Genomic DNA, 17,163 nt, shown 5'->3' with positions numbered 1-17,163 from the left:
AGTAGTTCAACAACAAATTCAAAAGAACCATTCCAGACCCAACAGAGGGGTTTTGTTTTGTTTTTTCGAGGAGACACACCCAGTTAACACCCAGTGACTGTAATACACCCATTTTCATTTCAAAACCCCTCATATCCCTACACTCATTCCCCTGACACCCCCCCCCCCACACACACACACACCCTCCGATAGTCTCTCCAAACTAAACAGGACAGAGACCAAAAAAAAACCCCTATAATTTCTATAACTGATTAATACTGTTAAGTAACAAACCCCCGTTGACTGAAACTCTTTAACAAGCATAACTTGGGGTTGCTGTTTATAAATCTTTCACAAGTATATCAATGTGTGAACTCAATCTGAGGGAGATTTTTAACTTCCCTTTCCAAAACCTGGATCAAGTGTTATATATGCTAAAACAATTTTTTTTTCTATCACACGGTAAATAAATTGGTCCAAAATTTAGTTTAACATAATTTGCTATGTTTTTCATCTTATACTTTTACATGGAAAGATCCGGTGACTGTCAAAATATATTAAGTTTTAAAATGTAACACTGCACACTGTTCTCATTGCAGCTTACAGAAGTTCCTCAAAATACCCAAAGAAAATGCTTAAAAGACTGGACACTGATAGGTCAACACAATCCTTCTCTGTTTTTTTTCCCATTTTTTTTTTTGTAACCATAACACATAAAAACAGAGTGAAAGAAACCTGTCAATGGCTAAACAGAGGTCTTGGTAAGAAAAAAATGGTCTTTTTGTCTTAGCTGAAGTAAGGGGCAGGAGAGCTGCGTTGTCTACGCAGCAGAAGGTTCTAGAACTGGCCGAGAATAAAAACACACATCATTTGGAAAGACGTCTCCAAATAACCCCATATGGGACTAGTCACATTTTAACATCATTCACAAAATCCAATCGTGCTGCACAGAGTGAGCAAAACCACAAATAATTAAAGACAGGCAGTTATGTCCCTTGTGTCTGACTTAGAACTGATAGCTGAACTTCTTTTTTTTTCCCCTACTATTCCTGCATCTGATGAGATATAATTACTGTTAAAAGAGCCAGCTGATCCGACTGCTGTCACCAATATTTGCTCTTCGTGTCAATATTTCAAGTCAACTGAAATGATCTTTCAAAGATTTTGATTCTTCTGGGGACCATCGAGCACAGACCAGCTGGACCTTCTCAGATGATACGCGGCTCAGTGGAGGTAAATGTGGATCCGGATGTCTTTGGAGCCTGATACAGAGAGGTTGGTGCTACGGGTCACACTAGCCCTGTTGCCTGGCATCATGCTGGCGATAGTGGAACAGGCTTGTGGTGTCGAGTTCACTAGCGTACTTGATAGCCTCAGCAAAAAGCTTTACCACCTGTGGACAAGGGACAAGAGCTCATCTTAAACAGATAGGATAGGTACATAGAGAGGGGGAAGGAGGAAGAGAGAGAGAGTGAGAGAGGTAATGACAGTGATAGCAAGAAAGGGAGAAAGAGAGAAAGAGAGAGAGAGAGAAAGGAGAGAGAGTGAGAGAGAGTGATAGCAAGAATGGGAGAGAGAGAGTGAGAGGGGGGGAAAGGGGGAGAGAGAGAGAGAGAGAGAGAGAGAGAGAGAGAGAGAGAGAGAGAGTGTGATAGCAAGAAAGGGAGGGAGAGAGAGAGAGAGCAAGAAAGGGAGAGAGAGAGGGGGGAGCGATAGACAGACAGACAGACAGACAGATACTCAAAGTGTAAATCGAACCTGGAAGTTTGTGATTAAGGGTACTCCATAGTCTACAGCCATTCTGCGGATGAGGAAGTTATCCTTGAGGAACTTGGTGTTGTTATTGGGTAAATTGACCACTAGGTCAATGTGACCGTCACTGATCAGCCTGTGTGGAGAGGTTGGTGAGAAACATTTAACTTTGTTGACCATATACCACGATTCAAAAGAAATAATCCCCGTCGCAGAAAGGCCCTGATACCAGACAGGTCTGATCTGTTGTGTGTTTGCCTTGAAAGAAACTGAAGACCTCGTGCGTTGTCAACGAAAGGCTTTTGGTAAAGTCGACCTAATGCATCAAAAAGACTCACAGCACGGGGGTGTTCCACCATATGCTTCCACAGAACAATGAGGGGATGTTAATGCTCTGTTTACCCGAAGCCAAATAAACAGTTGTTCTGGAGAGACGGTGCAGTAAATATTAGGGAAAAAAAACATATTAAACTGTCACTACAGAATAGTTACAAGGAAAAACTGCACAGAGGATGAAAAAAAAAGTAACATTTTGAAAATTATACTCAATTATAGATTACAAGTTCTTAACTCTAATCATTAGACAGACCTTTATAAAGTGATAAAATGAATACGGATGTGCAGAGACAAAAAAAAAAAAAAAGAGAATGTGTTGGTAAATTAGCATAAACTAATTAGCGAAGAATGACCTTAGCTAACCAATGACCTTTTCGGTTCTGGTAAACATTGCATTCTACATCATCACGATGACGAGACCGGAGGCTAGCGCCCCCGCTGCAGAGAACTCTGCAAACATGCGGTGTGTGCGCGCGTGTGTGTGTGTGTAGGTCTAACTCGCCCTTTTCGTCTGAGGCCTTCTGTCAGACGTGACGGCATTAGAACAGAATGCTAATGCAAACACAGGCGGAGGTTGTGAGCGACAACGACGGTACGACCGAGGTGACAAAAATCCTTTGTCAACAGGAATGGCTTTTTGGCGGCCTTCTCCTGACTGGCAGGTACTCTGTGACTCTCATGGTCATGGATAACCCCTAGACTGGCAGGTCAATGCCAACATGCCTGGCGTCGCGTTTCCTTGCTAACTCACAAACAACGGCCAGGCTTCCGCTCGTGTTTAAGGCGGACGAGGTGACGTATCCTGTCAGAACAAAGGTCACCTGAGTCGGACGCAGGCGGGATGGATGGATGCTCCGGGAGTTCATGGAGCTTAGTTTTTGTTTTTTTGTTTTTTTTGACAGGACTTTTCAATCACCCTCTGATAAACGTCCTCCCGCTACAGCGTCTGGTAGCTGCTATGAGTGACAGGTGGATAAATCACTTACGAATGATTAACGGCAGATTATATACAGATTAACGTCAGATTATATGCTCACCTGCTGATGCTGGGCAGACTGGCATCTTTGCCCTCCTGGCTGGGCCAGGCGACTGGAGTGGAGGGCACATCGTTGGCGTTGAGCCAGGCAGAGGTAGCCTCAGTAGCATAAAGCTATTTAAAAAAAAAAAAAAAAAAAGAAACGTGAAAGACATAAGTATGCACACACAACTCTGACATCAACATATTCTTAACCCTAACCGTTTAGAACGACATATTCTGTGACTGGACTCCATTCTACTTGTAAAAACACAAATGAAAAGGAGCTAAAAATTCTCTCTTTTTTTCTCTCGATCTTTTATCGTTTTGTTTTGTTTTTTCTTAGCTCAACTGTTCTTAAGAGTACTAAAAAAAAAAAAAACTGCTGATGAAACATAGGTTTGATGATCACACCCTCGGCGCGCTACCGACTAAAACACCCCGTTCAAGAACACTACAGCCATACGCTTCGCCTGGGATTCGAATCAATCTCTGATTAGCAATTCGTTCCCCACACCATTTAACGGCGCTGTCACGGAAGACTCACTCACCTTGAAGCCTTGCTCATTCAGCTGGTGTGCAGTAGACAAAAAGTTTGGCCTAAACGAGTGCTGTGTAGGAAAGAGAGAGGGAGGAAGAAAACAGAGATAGGATGAGTGAGGAGGGGGGGGGGAGGAGGCATGCCATGATCCACTCGGTAAAATTTCTGTCTTTTTTTTTTTTTTTCTTCTTTCTCCCCCAGCATTTGCAGATCAATAGCAGAGCTCAACATGTTCACGGTGACTTAGCCGCAGCCTGGTAATCAAGTTTTAAAAGCGTGACAGATCCAACCACCCCACGGCATGGCCATTAGGTAATCAGCGTACGGAGAGAGAGCGAAAGTCGCAGCTTCGTCTCAGATGAAGAATTTCACACTTTTCGCCCGTGCCTCAGACTCCATTAGGACAAAGCACCGATAGAAAACCCTCACAATGACTCTAACAAGATATTAGATTTCTGCGCCGAGACCAGGTAGGAATCACAAACAGCTCCACAAGTGCAGGAAAGAAATTAAACCAGGTGAAGAGATATTAATATGGGGAACGCAGGCTCCGGAGGGTAAGGCTCGCACGGCATTGTTCCGTAGTTCTTAAAACTACTTCTAATAGCTCCTCCAGTGGAAACTCATTGCTGCTGTGCACTGCTGATCGCTGATCTGTGAGCAATGCACTTCCATCCAATTTAAATCCACAGAATCCCCCACTCTCCATCAAAGACAAGCTCACAAACTCTAGTATGGATTTGGGAGTATTTTCTGGTAGCTCGAAATTGTTTAGAGGTGCAACAAAACTGAACGAATGATGATGCAAGCAAATAAATAAATTAATAATAATAATAATAATAATAATAAAAACAGATTAATTTAGTGTATTTTTTCTTCTCACAAATGGAATTTACTTCCATAAATCATATGAAATGGGTCTGAGTTGAACATTTTTAAGACATAAATCATGTGTGATGTTTAATCTTCTCTGCGGTCACTAAGTGGTCCAAAACGCAGACTATTTGCCTGGTTTGAGTTCTGTGTCTAAAGTCTTGATAGAACCAATTATCTGCTCAATTTAATGCGTCTAACGTTTCCCATCACAATATGCACAACTAATTGCGACGACGGCACCCACAGATGACAAACTGCTTCCCTTGCATTTTCCCCCTTATAAACTTTTTGCAGAATCTTCTAATGTACTAATGTGAGCAAGCAGAGGTCAACTCAAAACAGAAAGTGCAAAAACAGCCCAAGTTTGAGGCTCGTAAAACTTAAGCACGGTTTCTCTCAACAGTGCTCAGTCCAGCAAAGGTCTCTGAAGTTTAACTCTGTAGGAGGAGACAAAAAAAAAACTTCACCTTTGAGTCTCCACAGACTTCAAATTTATGGCTGTATTCTGAGAAGCGTTTATTTACGGCTAACGCGAACATCTGTTCGTCCAGTGAGAAGTCTTGAAAACCCAAGTCGAAGCTGCACCATCTTTTTCTCTTTCTCAGAGATATGGCTGTCACTAAGGACGTCGTCCTTGGCCCACGGCACTGGTCCGGCCCAGCGGATGTGAACCGGGCTCAGTGGTACTGGCACGGTACCAGACGCAGTGGAGCACTGTGCCTTCTAAGGGCTCTTTCCACTTTATGACACCGCCTCAATCATCTCTGCACTAAAAGCTTTTGACTTGTGGAGCCACCATGCAATGAAGAGGGGGGAAAAAAAGTGCTGTCAACCTTCCTCTCCGTTTCAAAGGTTTTACTCAAAGATAGAGGGGGGGCGGGGGGGAGAGAGAGAGAGAGAGAGAGAGAGAGAGAGAGAGTGTTAAAAGAAAGGTTGTGTTTACACAACAGACTTGTGGATTTCACACATATTGCGGCTGTGATCACGTTTAATTCCTTCCCGTCTTCTACAAAAAGTCACCTCTCACACTGATTTTTAAGGAACAGTGATACTGTTTACATTTCTATCATAAAATGTGATGGTTGAATTCATGCTACATTGACTGAAAGTAAGCTGAGGTAAGATATGCACATGTCCTAAAGAACACAGATGATGACTGAACTTATAAAACTTATTTTTTAGAAGGCTAGACGACATAAGAGGTTTGGATGTGCTGCGGCAAAGAACGTAACCGTTTTACCTGGATCCCGATGAGAATTCCCTTCTGTGGGATTTTGAATCCCGTGGAGAGCATGGCCTTCAAAAAAGCGGAGTAGATGTTTGCTCCAAAGCACGCAACCTGCAGGGCAACACGGAAAGAGGGACAACAAGAGAGAGAGAGCGAGAGAGAGAGAGAGAAAGAGAGAGAGTGAGAGAGTGAGAGAGACCAAACTGAAATGAAGTAAAATTTACCTCAGACATCTGTAACTATGTGCACAATAACAATTATCGATTAAATTTCAAAACAAAAAATTCAGAAAAAAAAAAAAAAGAAATAAAGAAATCCAAGACCATAGAGCAGGGTTATTTATTTTAAAAGAAATGATGACGGTTAGTAGAACAAAAAGCAGGACACTGAGTGAGTGAATCCAAACAGCACAGAGCAACAGAGGCTGGTTTCTATGGTTTTTATGTTGCCAAGGAGAGCAGGTGGAGGAGTTGGAGTGGAAACATGAAAAACGCTAGGGGCGGGGGGGCCGGGGGCCCAAATGATACACTTGGTGTTGATGCGTGTTTCCCGGCCCCGGTGAGCGAGTGAGGGCTCACTCACTCGTTCACCTCTGAATGAAGCCCCCCTCCCCAGAAAATCCAACAGGGAAGAGTTAGGAGGAGACAAGAGGGTCAGTACCTCTCCTGTCGAGGCCATCTCACAACGCAGGACAGGATCAGCATCACGCAACCGTGGCCAGGAGAACATAGGGGCCTGTGAGAGATAAAAGGGGAATAACAGAGAGAGAGAGAGAGAGAGAGAGAGAGACACAGAGTTTATCAGTTTTAGCTCATGTTGCAAATATTCTAATTGCCCGGTTCAGTGTGGACACTGGGTCAGTTCTCCGGAAATGTTGTGAAAATTATTGCCGATACATTCATACGGAGGTTCAGTAAGACACACAACTGCAAGGGATACCTTCAACACCACTGCCACCTAGAGCTGAAACTCACACTGACCATCAACAAAACAAACTGCCTCTCTGGGTTGTGTGAATGATTCAAAGACCACACAGACACAAAAACTGTTTTCTAACACCTTATTGACCTTATGAGGGAGGAACTAGACTCTAAAGCCACAATCTAAACCCTGATTTGTGAGGAAACTGGAGACGACGTAACCTCCATGGAGAGTAGAAAAGAGATTTGGAGAAAGAAAAAAAGAAAGCGTGGAAGAATGCCATGACACATCCAAGAGAGCTGGCTTATCTGCGTCTTTGATATTCCAGGACATCAACGGCCGGCTATCAGAGAAACAGAGAGAGAGAGAGAGAGAGAGAGAGAGAGAGCGAGAGAGAGAGAGCGAGAAAGAGGAGCAGAAGTGCCTCGTCTCTTTCTTTTTGGGGGGTGGGGTGGGGGGGGGGGATGGGGGTTGGAACAAACGGAGGGGAGCGCTTTGACTTAAGCTGTTTTAGAGAGCGGCATTGAAGTGGAAGGCTACGCTGATTGCCCCGCACAAGGAGAAGCGTTCTTATCTCTCCAATTACAGCTAGACAACTCCCATTACCTGGCGCTGGGGGAGCTGGGACACAGATTAGCACGCGCCGGCCGCCCTCTCCGCTCGCGGATGGAGCCGTTCTCTGGCCACGGGGGGAAACTCATCCTTGAAGCTATCTAATCAGCTCTGGATAAGGCCGACTCACTTACGCATGTTAATGCGAATGGGGCCGGACCACGGGGAATATACACAGGCAGTGCTGATTAATCCTGTTATTGATGCATTGTTGGAAGAGGGCTTTTCATGAAGATCTTTTCCAGCGGCCCAGACACAGAGTACAGCCAGAGAACTTGGAGGCACTCAACAGGGCAAGCTACGCTATAGACATCAAGCACGGAGACCCCGAGTATTGAGAGTCTGCGAGTAAAGATAGACAGTTTGTCATTGTCAGTTTTGTTTTGTTTTGGGGTTTTTTTTTGTTTTTTTCCCCCTAACCGTAGAGGAGTGTTAGTGAGGCATGCGTTTTTTTTTTACTGATAATGGAGTTAGATACATTATTTACAGCTGTAGCTCCCCAACAGTTCCAACCAGAAGTCTTTTGTGGAATCCCAATACGTCTTGAGTAAAGTTGTGAAAGAGAAGTTTCCAGTATTACTGATTTACGGGAGCTTTTTTTTTTTTTTTTTTTTCCCCTGGAAAGGTGGGTTGTCATGGAAACAGGGCCTCGCTGGCCCCTAAGGGTCACTGTATACGTTGGAAAGAAAATTGCAAAAAAACAAGTATTGAATGGGAACAATCCTATCAACCAGTGACAGCAGAGGGTGAAGGCAAAGTCGGCGCACAAATCTATATTGTGTCTGTGTTTTGTTTTTCTGCGCTATGTGCTTCGCCGGTGTGCATGTATACGAAACAGAAAATTTCCCCTGATAGACTGAACAGACCTGTATAAATAACGGTAACAGACGTTTTGCAAACACAAACACGCGACCCTTTTGTGCACTTGTGAAAAGCGTCACTCGCAGCCGCCGGTTGCGTTCCCTCTGTCTGCCGGTCCTCTCTGGGCCTTCGTTTAGCTGCATTGTTGAAGTTTCAGAAAAAGAGTGCACCATTCCGCGGCGGAGAAGGGGTTACTCAGAGAGAGGAAAAAAACAGAGAGAGAGAGAAAGATCAGAAGAGTGGAGAGAGAGAGCAAGAGAATCAGAAAGGAAAAGAAAGAAAGATTCGAATGGGAGACCTTGTGAATGTTTTATTTATTCATGAATTTTAACGTGTTTACTGCCACACGGCCTACAGAGATGGAAGCATATGTTAACACGGCGATCATTAGACGTGCTTATCGACCATTTGCGTAGGGGCAGAGGGTTCTGTTCTCTCAGGGAAGAGATGGGTTTTTTTTAGGGGGGGGGGAGGGGTCTGAGTGAGGCTCTGTTGGTTCAGGTCGGCCCGATGCCAGAGTCAGGTCAATGCCTGCCAAGACAGGCTCTAACCAATATCCTTCATGGTTCTCTCAAAGGAGAAGAGTTTTCATCTATCATGATGAGTCGGAGAGACATCTCTTTCTCTTTCCTCTCTGAAAAAACAGAGAAGAAAGACGGGAAGGGAGAGAGAGACGAAGCATTTGGATAGACGGTAAATGTCGCAGAGGCATCATTCATGAAGCAGTTTTGTATATGTCAACAAAGACACTTTTGAGTTGATATTGATTTTCATATTGGGTGCTGTATATCCGTCGTCCAGAAATGAATGCGTGTGAGTCCAGATCTTGGCATCAGAGAATATGAAGGGTCTTTGAGTTCCTTTTCATTGCCACCGTCTCTAACACCCATTCATCTGCTTAATATTCCCTCCATAGCAAAGGCAGCGCGAGTGTGTGTGTGTGTGTGTGTGTGTCTGAAACTTTGAGAATGACATGAGACAGGGATTACTCCTGCACGATTGCTTCCTCACATTCCTCACCATTGTGCCGCAACTCCTCTGTAATTATACGGAAAATGACTTCGGGAGAGGAGAGACCGCGCTCAAGGAACGCACGCCCTAGATTTTCGGGTTCCGAATCCGGTAGCAAAGTTTTTTGGCATAGCCCTTATCTCAGACACCGGGGCCTGTTCCTTTACCACGGGCCTGAAGGTATAGACAGTAATTACCACCCACGCCTATTGTCACTTAAAGTTAACCGGTGCTTTAATTGCTATACCTCTCTAAAAGTCCAAAAGCCTCAGTTTACCAGGCAATTACAATCTTATCTCATCTATGGATTCTGTATTTAGAATTCATCTGCTGTGCATGAGTAAACAGAATACTTGCGAGCATACACCTACCTTGATTCCGACGTAATCGACAGGAATGATGGGGTTCTCCAGCGAGGGAAGGCGCGTCTCGTCTAGAGGTTCCCCGACCATGACGCGGGTCGCCACGTTGATGAAGTCCACGCCGATGGTCTTGGAGACAAAGGGGAAGGAGCGGGAGGCGCGTAGGTTACACTCGATCACCTGCGGGGCGAAACGCAGCCCTCGATATCAAAACCGACGACGAGACGTCACAACGATAAATTATTAGCACACGGAGAAAAACGTACGATCGGTACTCCTATCAGCGTCGCGATTGATTTCGCCTGTTCGCCAAGCTAAGGAAAACTCATTTCATCAGCTAAGGCAGAAGAATATTATTCATAAAAATCCAAGCAATATCTTACCATGACGTCGTTGCCTTTCACCAGAAATTGAGTGTTAAACGGCCCTGAAATCTCAAATGCCTCCGCAATTTTACGGGTTGCGGTTTTTACCTAAAGATTGCAACGTGAAAAGAAAAAAAAAAAAAATACATAAATATATATATATATAAAAAAAAATTATGCATCATAATTCAGAATAAGGTCATCACATATTCACACGTGTGTCAGCCAAGTTATCGATCACAGTCTGTGTTATGTATGCCCTGCCAAAAAGGGCGTAATGCGATGGAGGGTTTAAAAGCTTCATAAAACTGAAGGAAAAGAAACTCCTGAGGTGTCAGCGATATGACAAACCGAGAAAACTCCGAGACTGAGCGTGAACTAAGCGCTCCTCCCGGATCAAAAGCAAAAGCATTTTACATCAAGGACACAATGAAATTCTGCTTCTTTAAAGATTAAACGAGCCTCCGCTCAAAGGCATTGGGAAGATGCACGTCTGAAGTGTTATCACACATAAAGACTTCCACTCCTTTATGTACTGTCACATTGACGGTGTTCTGTAGGACAGGGGAGGCGAGGGAAACGGGAGAGGGGTTGAACACATAGGGAGAGGTCTAATGTCCAGGGGCACAGACCTTCTCCAGGGCTCCTTGGCTGATGGTTTGGGTGGGCAGCATGAGGGTGGCATCTCCAGAGTGAACCCCAGCATCTTCAACATGTTCTGTGATGGCGTGGACCAGAACCTGAATCGGACCCGACACACACACACACACACACACACACACACACACACACACAGACACGGTTTTACTTCTTGCACGCACTCACGCACTCGCACACCATCCCTTGGTTATGAACGCACTCAAGTATAAAAGCATGTTCCACTTAATCCCAATTAAGGTGCTAATCATTGCATTCTGCAATCTAATTTTCTGCTCTCAGCACACCTCTCTTTAAACAGCCTGACCCTCTGTGAGGTGAGACGTGAAGTCTTGGCCAGAGTGCCAAGTGAGAAACAGCTGTACGAACCCAGTAAATGGACTAACACTAAATGTCTCTTTACTACTAGAACCTGAGCAGTAGTAATGACAGACAACGGCTGTATTTTGCAAAGAGCCCCTGATCTGCCATACTAAATATAACTGTCTGCTCCCCACAAATTCACCGAGAACAACAAATTTACACAACTAATACCCCATATCCGCCATACTAAATATAACTCCGTGACGCTCAACTCCTCACAAAATCCACCACCCCCTCCACCAGATTTCCACAGCTAACACAAGAAATATGAGACAAAACAATACAGACAGAAATAAAAGTTCCACATAAACAAAAAATGAGCAAAAACAAATAGCGTCTTAAATTACGGTAATTCGGCGGAACTATTTCCCGAGTTATGAGAATTAGTCTCAGACACGAAATGATTACAGAATCAGCAGGGTAGAAAACAGATACACGTCCAGCACTCTGGGGGGGGGAAAAAAATCAGTCAGTTAGTGATTACTTCAGTAGACTACAAAGGATAGCTCATAGTGCCTCTGTCGGTCTGCCTGAGGAACTGTCGGCCTGCCTAAGGAACTGTCCGTCTCTTCCACGGTCATGTCAGAGATCACTCACTTTGCCCGTTTTAGCCACAGCGTCAAGCTCCACCTCTCTGGCTCCAGAGACGAACTTGGTGATGACCACAGGGTGTTCCTATATCAACGTAAAAAGAAATATTTTTTTATTATTACAAAACCTATAGTAGGCTGTCAAATAAACCTCAGAGACTACACACTACAACCCATTCAAAACATTCTTTGAAAGCTAAGCATAATGAATGCAGGACATGGCAGGAAAAGGGACGTACAGACGGCATACATAGAGAAATAACCCAGGGGAGAGGCATTCCCTCACTGTTGTCCCAGGGGAGACAGAACAGAGAGGGAAAACACTTGAAGTACTGACTCATTTTTAGCGTTATTCCGCCCAGGCTGACAACACGGCACGCTTCTACTCAGCGTGGTGCGTCTGATTATCCCTTTTTGATGTGAGGCTCTGAACAGACGCGGCCTTGCGAGTTTCCCCGAGCGAGTGAACGGAGCTAATGGAGATTTGATTGAAATGGGGAAAACAGCCCTGGAGATCTACTGGGAAGACCTTAGAGACAAGTCTCTTATTCTCCGCTGCACTGGGTGCCTGGAACCAGGTCAGAGACGAGATCGTGCCGCGCTGCTAAGGTCTCAAGGGGAATTGGCAGGAAGTTGTGATAGAGGTTGGAGAACTTTACAGGGGGGAGAGAGAGAGAGAGAGAGAGAGAGAGAGAGAAGCAGAGAGAGAGAGAGAGAGAGAGAGAGAGAGAGAGAGAGAAGCAGAGAGAGAGAGAGAGACAGAGAGAGAGAGAGAAGCAGAGAGACAGAGAGCGAAAGAAAGAGAGAGAGAGAGAGAGAAACCCTTCAGACATGCACATGCTGAGGTAATGCTGAGGCACCAGGTGCAGAGGTGTCACAAAAGACAGAGACACAGAGAGTGAGAAAGAGAGAGAGAGTGAGAGAGAGTGAGAGAGAGAGAGTGTGAGAGAGAGAGAGAGAGAGAGTGAGAGAGAGAGAGAGAGAGAGAGAGAGAGAGTGAAAATGAAAATGAATGAAAGAGGGAGTTAAATAAAAGAGGAAGAGGAGAAGGAAAAGAAAGAGACAGTACAGGGACGAGTAAGCAAAACACTTACCCTGGGGCCAGCCGTAAAAAAAGAGAACAGATTGATTGTTGATGTGAATGTTTTAACACAAGAGCTCTGCTTTCCACTTATTTATACCATCCCATCAACTGCTCCAATGCTGCTAAGGTTAAAACTGCTGTAGAAATTGTTGGTAAAATTCAACAACTGGCAAATACTTACAGCTCTTTTCCGCTTAAGACACACGTTTTGCCAAAACTCATTTTTATATCACTCTGTACAGCTATATATTAATATCCAAATAGGGTATATTTTATTCTTATTCATTTTAGACATCGTAACTGTAATCAAAGGGCATATAGGGAAAAAAAAAGAGGAGTTCTTCGTATGGGTAAAGCACAGCACAGAACTATTGCACATTCAACCAAGTGGCCCTCTGGAGAGCCCAGGAAAGGGAAAGCAGAATCGATTCAGTTCTAGAGACACTCAGAGGTTTGTGGATCTAACCACCTCTGAGTTTAACTTTCCATTTCAGGAGAAGATCTCAATGCACGCTTGTCACGTTTTAACTTTTTCTGCATTTTGCATATCACCATATTGAAATGACGTGAAAACATGCATTAATCAGTGATGACATCAGGCAAAATTGCCAAAATTAACAGTGTATTCATAAGGTGACAAACAAGAGGGTTTTTTCCACTGTCGACAGTTGTCGCGCTGTTAGGACATTTTAAAAGTGAATTCAGGTGAGGTGAAAACAGGAGTGACTCACCTGCGACACCTGTGTGGCCTCCTCCAGAAAACGCTTCATCTCCTCCTCTCCGTAGGCCACGTTCATCGCCGAACCGCTGAGGAGGGCCAAGGCAGGAAGAGGAGGAGATTTTTGTTAAGACAAGGCAACGAAGCAACCCAAAAAAAAAAAAAAGTCGAAATATGTAAATCCGTTCGTGAATATCGAAATGCGTATTGTGTCTAAATTAAAGCACAAACATAAGACCCGACCAAAATCTAGCACTTTCAGTAATGCACTCAGAGAGAGAGAAACAGATGAGTGAAGAACAAAGGGTGAGGCAGGGGGAGGGGAAAAAGAAAGAAAGAAAGAAAAATCAAGAAATATATTTAGGTCAGTCATTCCTCCAGGCACTTCATGAGTTTGTGTTTCACAGCTCAATCTTTATTCCCCTCTTTCTTTTTTTTCCCTTTTTCTTACAGAGTATTTGGGGTAAAACTGCTTTTGAGTTTTGGGCCACACTTTTTAAATGTGTACAGTGGGGCCTTGAGAATAGTAGTGTACCAGAAGAGCAACCACTTTCACCTACAGTTAATAACAGCCCTCTGCCCCCTTGGCAAGACCTTCCAACCAGCAGGATTTGGATTAGAGCCTGTTTAAGATCCTCTCAACAAACCGATTCATCACGCTCTCTCCCTTCCATCTCTGTCAGCGAAATCCCCCTCCGAACAACAGAGGAATTACCTGTATACCTCGAGACGGCTTTGATATTAACATAAGACGGGAGGGCGGTTTGAAACAGTACAGAGCCGAACTGTGATGTAAACAGATTTCTTCCTTGTCCTTAAGATTAACTCAAAATAAAGGAAAAACAAAGGGACCAGGTTACTCCAGGTTTGAAAACTGAATCTAAACTGTAACAAAGGTACTGTCTAATAACACCAAAATGTCATTGACGGATGGTGAGAGTAAGAATTCAATAAGAGCTCGCTACGACAGCGCATTTCTCAGGGTGATCTCCAGTCCAGAGGACCCGACCACGCTGCACGGACAGCCTCTCTGTCACATCTCCAGACCCTGTGTAGCTGCAGCCCCAGGCAGAACTACAGCAGAGTGAGTGGAAGAGGTTCTGTCACACTAGGAAAAGAAAAAAAAAAAAAAAAGATACTGCAACCAGGCTGGTGTCCCAGTAGTGCTGGGAGGGTAAGGCAGACCATAGCACGAGACACAGCTCTCTGCAGAACACTCTCATCATAACTACGGTGACCAACATTCCCCAAGGATTCCACCGTGTACCTTTTTTTAAATCTGCAATTAATGTTGTTTTTCACAACAGGAACGAATTGGGGGGGGGGGCAGGCAGTCTTTGGGTGTACGCGAGGCCTGGAGAGGCAAGCGGGGAGGTTTCCGTGGTTACCTCAGGTACCCTCAGGTGAGACACGTGAGAAACGTCGGTGGAGAAGAGCGTACGGTGAGGACTCGTCGAGAGGAGCGGTCAGTATGGGTCATCTTCACTGTCCAGAGACAGCACCAGCGAGACAGGACAGAAAGACGCCTCCAGCGTGATCAGAGCACAGAAAAAGACTGACTTCTTGTCAGGATTTCTGTTTTTTTTTTGTTTTGTTTTTTTTTTAGCTTTCTGAGGAGGGAAAAAAAAAAAAAAAAAACAAGAAAAGAAAAGGAAAAACTACACTCAACAGGACTTGATTTCCGGTGACGGCTGAATATTTAAAGAAGGACGTGTATCAGTGGTCATTCTATATTCTTTTAGTATATTTTAAATAATACTCTGCTCAACTAACAATATCCCTGGGGTGGTAGACTATGGTAATGCTGGCTGTGACATCACTCTTACATCCCCATTACATCACCGTTAAATCAATCACTCAACGATCTTTCAAAACTCTGCACGTAGGTACTGCTCTGCGGCATGCTTTTCGGTTTAATTTTCTCTCCTTTCTAAAACCAAAATGAAACAAACAAACAAAACAAAAAAAAAAATCTAAAAAGGAAAAAAAAGAAAAAAAACCCCACAGAATGATAGCCATGGGACATTGTCCAAAGCAGTGGAGGTGGAGAGCCAGACGGTCTGTCATCGTGAACATAATTGGCCAAGATGTTGAGTTATGAGGTCAAGGAAGGCAGTCTGGTGACAGCCATGTATTAATGTTCAGCATGGCCTGAAGACACTCAGACTGTCTCTCCATATGGAGCCTTCATCCACACGATGAGCAAAAACCCACAACCAGATGACTCCAGAAAAAAAAAAAAAACACTTACACATACACACAGTCACACGCACACAGTCACACACACGCACGCGTGCGTGCTTTCAGGTCGAGGGCCGGATGAAACAGTCATTGTTTTAATTTCTAATCAAAACCAGTTCTCTTCCAAGTTTACTGTGACCTTAGACGCTGCGACACACGTAGTGTGTTTTCTCATTTAACCAACACCGACCTGTAATCAAATATCTCAATATTCAATCTATTCCAACAGTTTGTTTGCAAAATGTGTTGCTATGAGACTAGAGCTATTACATGTATATACACAAACAGATATACACATATATGACATATACATAGATAGATAGATAGATAGATAGATAGATAGATAGACAGATAGATAGATAGACAGATAGATAGATAGACAGATAGATAGATAGACAGATAGATAGATGTTGGTTAGCTGACAGGAACTTGCTTTGAGAGAGAAAAATGTCCACCAACTACGAGTTCAAATTCTCCCTGCACTCTCTTATTCTGAGAAAGTCTCACCAATCTCACCATCTCTTATTCTGAGAAAGTCAGCTCTTTAAGTCTCACCAACCTCAATCACAGACAACACTCTCACAGTCCACATTTTCACTGCCATTTGGGCATCACACAACATTTCATATGAAATGAACCCGTGAGTGAAAGGATCCCATTTGACAAAGAGTCACACTCTATTATAGCAACTCAGACTGCTTTAAACAAGCTCAAAAGCTTTTTTGTCTTTCCGTGGAAGGGTGATGCAAAGGTCAAGTTTTAGCTCCAAAGTCTCCCAAAACTAAAACTGCATTTTCGGAAAAAAAAAAAAAATCAATCAATCTTTCGAGTTTCTCACCTCAGAACATAGGACGGGCGCAGGAGACATGGGTAGCCCACTTTTCTGGCAAAGGCAAAAGCATCCTCCTGAAGAAAAATAAAGAAATAAAACCACAAACAGAGAAAGAAGAAGTAAACAAAGAGTGTTAGTCTCTCAGAAGCTCTGGCAAACTGAATCTAATACACAAAGCTGGGCGCACAGGACACAGAGCATATTAGTCTTAAAACCAAGTCAAGTCTCTCCAAGCACTATGGTTTGGCCTCTGACGTACCAGACGCAGACTGCATCCATCCTTCACTGTACTCCTGTTCTCTGTGTGTGTGGTGCGTGTGTGTGTGTGTGTGTGTGTGTGTGGTGCGTGCGTGTGTGTGTGTGTGTGTGTGTGTGTGTGTGTGTGTGGTGTGTGGTGTGTGTGTCTGGTGTGTGGGTGTGTGTCTGGTGTGTGTGGACAGCAGCAGAGAGAAAAGTGCTGCACTAATGTTTTTTTTTTTTGTTTTTTTTAATCTCATCTTCTACTGCTTCACCAAGCAACAATCAAGCGCCATGCAAACTCTCTACTTATTAATATTTTAAAATATTTCAGTATACTTTGGTTGAACCCATCTTCAAGCATTCTTGTATTCAAGTTAGATCACTCAGTTCTGTGGGTGTACATGCATGAAGACAAACAGACAAATAGATGATCATTCTTATCAGTGGAGGAATCTATTAGATTAAAAGCTATCTGTGGTCTGTTTACAGGCAAAGGAAATTCAGCTGTGGGATTGGGTAATGATCATTTCAGAGACAATGAGAGAGTACCACCTCAGCAAAAAAAAAAAACAAAAGAAC

General features: G+C 43.9%; 1 protein-coding gene across 1 annotated transcript in view; it reads right to left on the bottom strand.

Annotated features, from left to right (window-relative positions):
* Positions 1–215: 215 nt before the first annotated feature.
* cps1 (carbamoyl-phosphate synthase 1, mitochondrial) overlaps positions 216–17,163 on the bottom strand; it is a 34,176-nt gene continuing 17,228 nt past the window's right edge. Inside the window, exons 27-38 of the mRNA XM_030785949.1 lie at positions 16,351–16,418; positions 13,285–13,360; positions 11,477–11,554; positions 10,492–10,599; positions 9,878–9,967; positions 9,504–9,674; positions 6,388–6,462; positions 5,740–5,838; positions 3,634–3,693; positions 3,105–3,217; positions 1,738–1,867; positions 216–1,372 (exon numbers count right to left, since the gene is read on the bottom strand). Coding sequence (XP_030641809.1) covers positions 1,274–1,372; positions 1,738–1,867; positions 3,105–3,217; positions 3,634–3,693; positions 5,740–5,838; positions 6,388–6,462; positions 9,504–9,674; positions 9,878–9,967; positions 10,492–10,599; positions 11,477–11,554; positions 13,285–13,360; positions 16,351–16,418 — 1,167 coding nt within the window. The 3' untranslated portion in view covers positions 216–1,273. The remainder of the gene's footprint in view (positions 1,373–1,737; positions 1,868–3,104; positions 3,218–3,633; positions 3,694–5,739; positions 5,839–6,387; positions 6,463–9,503; positions 9,675–9,877; positions 9,968–10,491; positions 10,600–11,476; positions 11,555–13,284; positions 13,361–16,350; positions 16,419–17,163) is intronic.

Source organism: Chanos chanos, chromosome 10, assembly GCF_902362185.1.
Source record: "Chanos chanos chromosome 10, fChaCha1.1, whole genome shotgun sequence".
NCBI classification, from domain to species: Eukaryota; Metazoa; Chordata; class Actinopteri; order Gonorynchiformes; family Chanidae; genus Chanos; species Chanos chanos.
The sequence above is the reverse complement of the archived record's forward strand: the minus strand, read 5'-3'. Positions and strand labels throughout refer to the sequence as shown.